Source organism: Trachinotus anak, unplaced genomic scaffold (assembly GCF_046630095.1).
Source record: "Trachinotus anak isolate AG129_WGS33_773 ecotype Australia unplaced genomic scaffold, CSIRO_AGI_Tana_v1 ptg000002l, whole genome shotgun sequence".
In the NCBI taxonomy this organism is placed as follows: Eukaryota; Metazoa; Chordata; class Actinopteri; order Carangiformes; family Carangidae; genus Trachinotus; species Trachinotus anak.
Window position 1 is genome coordinate 4,192,605 of NW_027273853.1, and position 6,107 is coordinate 4,198,711.

Sequence of the window (6,107 nt, forward strand, 5' to 3'; positions counted from 1 at the left end):
AACTCTTTCATAGTTCCAGTATTTCTTGAAAAAGACTATTTAGTATCATATAATTTTATATAACACTTTAATAAATTTAAATTATTTTCTTTTTAGAGCACTGGTGGTCAGTTTGACTGTGGACTGGTGAATATCTAAGGTCTTTGGACTTTGGAATCCAGCTCCCAGTTTTATGCACATCAACAATTCTTGATCACAAGTCTTCTGAGATGTTTTTTTATAGGGCATGATTCACATCAGTAGATATTTTTTGTGAAAAGCAAACTCTAAATTTTTTAGTGTTTTTTTTATTAATCAAACTAGCTCTAACCCACATCTCCAATCTGGTTTCACTGACCTCTTGACTACAATCAGCTTTTGTTGACGTCATCAGGTAAATTACAGCCTGTGCTGTTAATGTTTGAATGACATTTTCAATACGGACAAGACCAACATTGATTTCTTTGTTATTAATTAAATAGATTGTGTTCATTGTTGTAACTTATAGGAACATCTGACCATATTTTAAGACAAATTGATACATAAAAGCAGGTAATTCCAAAGGGTTCAGTTCTTCTTGCCACTGTATTTTTACGATAAGCCAATGGTCTACCTTGAATTAAGAGCAGGAGTCATCAGGTATTTCTACAATATCTCCCCCTTGGCAGAGAGAAGTAAGCAAGTGTTGATGTTAGAAATTTCTAACATTAAATAGTGCCTTGTAGATTATGTGTATAATGAATTGTTCAGTTGACCTAAATATTTGAGGTGAGCTAAATTCACGCTGTTTTAGGCACTGCGCAGGATGTTATTTTAAAAAAGTGACATTAAAGTTACATTACAGATGGACTAGGAAAAGAGAAGAAAAAACTACATTTTATCACAGATACAAACATCTGGAGGCGCCTCGATGGCTCACCTGGTAGAGCGAGTACCATTAAGGCTTAGTCCTAACCGCAGTGGCCCGTTGTTCAAATCCAACCTGCGGCCCTTTGCTGCATGTCATTCCCTTTCTCTCTCTCCTCAGCTTTCCTGTTTCTCTCTCACTGTAACTATGAATAAAGGCAAATTAATAAAATACAAAAAAAACCCAAAACTAAATACAAACATCCGGTGAAAATACTGATTTTTCATTTGAAAAAACTGGAAAAAGTTCTTAATTTAGTAAAGGGATTCTTTATTTTGATAAATGTCTCTGAAACAAATATTTGCAAAGTTATTCTTAAACTATTAATTTTGTATGATAATCTACTTGTTCTAATGGGGAGGTTTTTGTGTTGTAATGAAAATAACCAGATTTATGGTGAAATTGTTGGTTTAAAGTGTGACCACTCTACATACCATCAGTAAAGGTCAAATTCCATAGTTATTAATATCACTATCTAGTCCTCATTTGAGTGTTGCTGATGTACAGCAAAGCACACTGCCCTTTTCTCTCCATTCATCAAAACTTGGATTGTCTTTGCCAGAACATAATTCATTTTGTTGAAATGCCGTGATTACACAATTTTAGGAACATGTCAACCCTGGACAAATTTAACCTTAGTGCATGTGTTTCTTTTAGACAGTGCAGCTGATAAAACGTGTTACTTTTAGAATGGAATGTGCACCATTGGTTCACATGTTTTGGACTTTATAAAACTCTGGAATTAATCATAGTCATATCTTAGTCAAGTTTTATTTGTATAGCACCGTTCATACACAATGGCAATTTAAGAAACTACCTGATGACCTGTTCAGTGGTTCCTGTACTGCTCTGTGAGTGAGCAGGTCAGTTATAAACTGTGCAGCCAGATCCTTAAGTGCTGGTTAGACAACCAGTAGAATTTTAAAGGTAAAGGTGGGAACCAGTGAAGAAATTTGAGAACTGGTGTAATATGTTTGTATTTGCGTGTTTGTGTAGGAGCTCTCGCTGCTGCCTTTTCAATTAGCTGCCAACTAGAAATTGTCTGTCTGCGTTGGTAGTCCAGCGAAAAGAGCATGACAGGTATCTAGACATCCAGTCTGCTAGAGATTAACACATTTACCAGTTTTTTTAGAATCACCTTAACTTTAGATATATTCTGCGAGATAGAGAGCTGTTGTAGTTATGTTGAAAGTAGTTGTTGAAAGTTAAGATCAGTATCAAGAATGACTCCAAGCTTGTGTGTTCACTGTATTTTAGAGACACATAAACTACAATATCAACTACATATAACGTCACTATAAAATGACAAGGTACATATACTCAGCCCCCTAACACTAGGACCCTCATGGACAAGTAGAATATTTAATATTAGGTCACAAAATAAAATCAGTTCAAGATCTTTTCATCGGTGCATTTATTCATGTATTTCAAAAGACGGACATTGCAGCCAGCTGAAAACTATTTCAATGCCTGTCATGTTTGCCACAACAAGACATAAATCATGTAACCTTATACCATTTCAAGTCATTTCAGCTGAATTATGAGCAAATCATGATTTATTACATTCCAATAAGCAGGTAAATGTCAAAACTAAGGCTTGTTAAGATGAAATATTGAACATTACCAGAGTAAGTTCTTTGTTGAAACTACACTGATTTTGAAACAGTTGGCCTTGCATTGGTTACATGTAGCTGACTGTAAAGCTAGATGGCAGCATAACACTTGCATTAGCTCATCAGTCCTTCTACATCATAGAAAAAACAGCCTCTCCATCAGCTATTGTGACTTCTAATGTCTGGCCAAAAACGAAGTGTCCTCTATGCTTTTGAGTTGCCATGTATGACTTTTACCATTGAAACAAATGTCTTTAAAACATCTCTAATATGATTACTTTCTAGTAAGGTATGATCATCACAATAATGCTAAGACAGTTTGTATACATATAACTCAGTTATAAGATACTTAAATCACATAAAGGACAAGATAATTATTTACACAGTTAAGATGCATCAGATACTTCACTGAAGTTAAAAGTAAAAGAAACATGTTTAATATGTATTTTGGATGTATAAAAATATATCGTATTGAATGCTTAAATATAAGGTAACTTTATATATCCTTATATACAAGCTGGTAATTACATATTTGTATAGGCATAGTACATATTGTTTAAATTGCACTTCACCACATTCAGTTCACTTGAGAGGATCCTGAATGTGACAGTTCAGAGTCCAATAATGTCAATTTCTTGAAGAAAAAAAAAAAAGCTCCCCCATTGCGGCCTTGGTTCCTCTTCAGTTTGTGGGGTTTCGGACAAGATCTTCAGGAACTGTCTTCTATCTCAGCTGCTCAGCTCAGTTTGGAAGCTGAAGAAGAGACAGACATTCTTGTCAAGTCCCACAGGTCTGACTCTAATTCATCCATAACTCACACACTCGCTCAGACACACTGAAACCTGCAGGTAAGTATGTGCACACAAACTTATCAGTATCTATTATTGGAATCTCGCTTTCATCCAGAGTGACCTGAGCTTCCTCTGATGGGCCGCACAGATGTAGCAGCTGTTCTTTCTGCATATCTAGCTGTAAATCTGTGGAATAAAACCCCTGAGGGGACTTATCTTCATCTGCTGTGAGCAAAAAACCCCCAGCAAGGAAATTATCCTCTGTCTTTCCACGCCTGTCTTAGGCCACTGTACATGTGCTTTTGTGTCTGCAGACTTGCTGACCAGCTTCAGTGCTCCGTCTTTGTCTTCCTGTCTGGAGGGCAAGCAGAGTGACATCCGGGAGTGAGCGGCGACGGCGCCCATAGCCAGTACAGCTAATCTTGCTCGCAGGGGCATTGGCCTCTTTTTGGTCGTTGTTACTCATCTTATGCAGTTGGTGGATCAGGTCGTGAAATACACACGTTCCTAGGACACAGCCAGATGCTTTGGATGATGACCTCCTGTTTCTGATTTTTAACCCAAAGCTGGAAAAGAAAAAGTAATATTTATGCTCCATTTTCAGAGTGCTTTCCTCACTAGATAAATCTGACCTGGAAACACACATGTTGACAGGGTTTAAATCCAACTTGTCATCAAGAATCATTCACATTTAACAGTTCCGTAGAGGATAGATCATCCATAGTTGTCTTTTCTCACATGGCTGACATTTCATTTGGAGTTTTGCCTCCTGTGATATCAGGTAGCATCTACAGCACACTCGATAAACATGGTACTTTGGGGGGCTCCTGGCAGCCTAATTGTTAGACACCATACAACTCCGATGCTCCTAGTTCTATTCCAGGTGGGAACCTTTCTTGCATTTCTTACCCTTTTCTCCCTCACTATGTTTTCTGTCTATCTTCAACTGTCAGATATCAAATGTGGGAAAAAATGCCCCCAAAATGCAGCTTTTCTCGTTACCTTAATAGAGGTGAGACAGTTTTTGCATTCTCGCCCTGCTGTGGTCCAACATGGATTTCAGAGTACTTCTCATTGGCTGTCACTAAGCTATTGCCCAGGTCTCTCTTCATACGGCTCTGCAGCCATACTTTAAACCTGCAACACAGAGACAGAAGAGGCTGTGACAGCAAGAACTGGGACTAATTCAAAGACCAGTCGATGGGTACAGATATGAAGTGATGATATCAAAGTATGACACAGCATTACACATCCAAAATATGAGATGATTAAATTTGATGCCAGTGTAGCTCAGTATGTTTAAAGAATATTCAGTTAGCATAATGAAGGAAGGACAATCTTAAAAAAAAGATTGTCTTATTCTCCAAAGCAAAAATTTCCATACTGATAAATCTCCCAGTTCTGTATATTGACCACTGTTATCTTATTACAGAAATATTGGTATTGGCATATCACCAGACCACTTAGAAACAAGAAATCGAGCTACAAAATGCCAAAGACATGTTTGAGATAATTTAGAAAACAATATCTCCACTCCACAGTTTCCACCAGAGAATACTGACAAGTTTATGTTTCAGTTGTAAAAAGCCCCATTCACTACATATCTTGATCATTATTCTGTAGTAACTGACTTAGGGATCCTTATCAAAAATGTTTTTGTGTTTAGGCTTTGGCTAATGTAGTTAACCTTTTAAAACTTGTCAGCAATTGTTGAGCTATAGTAAAATTTAAATTCTCAGACTGCTCTGGGGTAGTTTCTTCACTTGTTCTCCTATACTAACAGACATAATTTGATTTATGTCTTGTGTTAAGAGTGAGCACCTGATTTGAATGCTAAATGAGAAAATAATGAGGCTTTTTTTTCAGGAATAAACACAGTGTTCTCACAGTGCCTGTTAATCAGCCAGCTCACCTTTTTTTCAAGCTGGAGTTGAGCTCCCCTGTGGCTCCTTTTACCAGTGGAAGGACCATGGTGAAAACACAGCAGCAGATGACAGTGTGAAGGGCTAATCTCATTTTTGCTGTGAGCTGTCAATAGCAAAGATACAGAAATTGTGTTTATGAGGATTTGACTGAACTGCTGCCACAAGTATTGTTTGATTAGTTGAAGAAAGCTTTTAATTGGCAACAGGCTGCCTTTGCAGCTGAATGGTTAAAAAATACAAATCAATATTGATGGTTATTGATGAGACAGCCATATATCAGTACAGCCAACACCACTCAATAAAAATAAAAATCTGTACTTAAACTCTTAAACCATATCCCCAAATTTTACAGGGCATCAATTTACATTCCCAAATACCAGAGGAAATCTTTAGCAGTTGTTTAAAAATAATCTTAAATTTAGATTAAAATTGTGGAAAAAGTCACTTACCTCAGGCTCTAGCTTGTAACGTGATGTAGAGAATTTATGGCACACATTCAAGTGTGTTGTGCACTGTTTATCAGAGATAGCGTTTTTTCCAATGCTGTAAAGCGTTTACCATGAGTTGAAGTCTGAAGTTTACACTGCTAACATGAGAGGCTTTATAGAGGGAGGGAGGGAGCTGTACCTGAATGCCAGACCCAGTGGGAGGGACTGTGGGACAGTGCATGTCAACCCCTTCCACCCCACATGTAGACAGTCAAACCAAAAACATGCACATAGAGATTATAATCGAGTCAGCAATCCCAAAAATTGCGTGACTAATGCTTATTAGTTTGTGTAAGTCTTAAATCTGATTTATTACACAGCTTTTCTTTGAGAAAATGTTAAAAGAATTGCTTTTGTACATTTCAGAGTTTGTAAATCAACCTAAATAGTCTCTCTTTCAAAGG

At 37.2% G+C, this 6,107-nt stretch overlaps 1 protein-coding gene across 2 annotated transcripts; it reads right to left on the reverse strand.

The window, feature by feature from the left end:
* Positions 1-2,283: 2,283 nt before the first annotated feature.
* On the reverse strand, positions 2,284-5,816 carry admb (adrenomedullin b). Of its 2 annotated transcripts, XM_071491079.1 has the most exons (5): positions 5,665-5,816; positions 5,203-5,318; positions 4,293-4,427; positions 3,615-3,856; positions 2,284-3,252 (listed from the first exon to the last, which is right to left on the reverse strand). In XM_071491079.1, the coding sequence occupies exons 2-5, from the start codon at positions 5,304-5,306 to the stop codon at positions 3,236-3,238; spliced, it is 498 nt and encodes a 165-aa protein (XP_071347180.1). In that variant the 5' UTR covers positions 5,307-5,318; positions 5,665-5,816; the 3' UTR covers positions 2,284-3,235. The 2 variants fall into 2 exon arrangements, with proteins under 2 accessions (XP_071347180.1, XP_071347172.1); XM_071491071.1 differs by having other exon boundaries at positions 2,284-3,856.
* Positions 5,817-6,107: the final 291 nt, after the last annotated feature.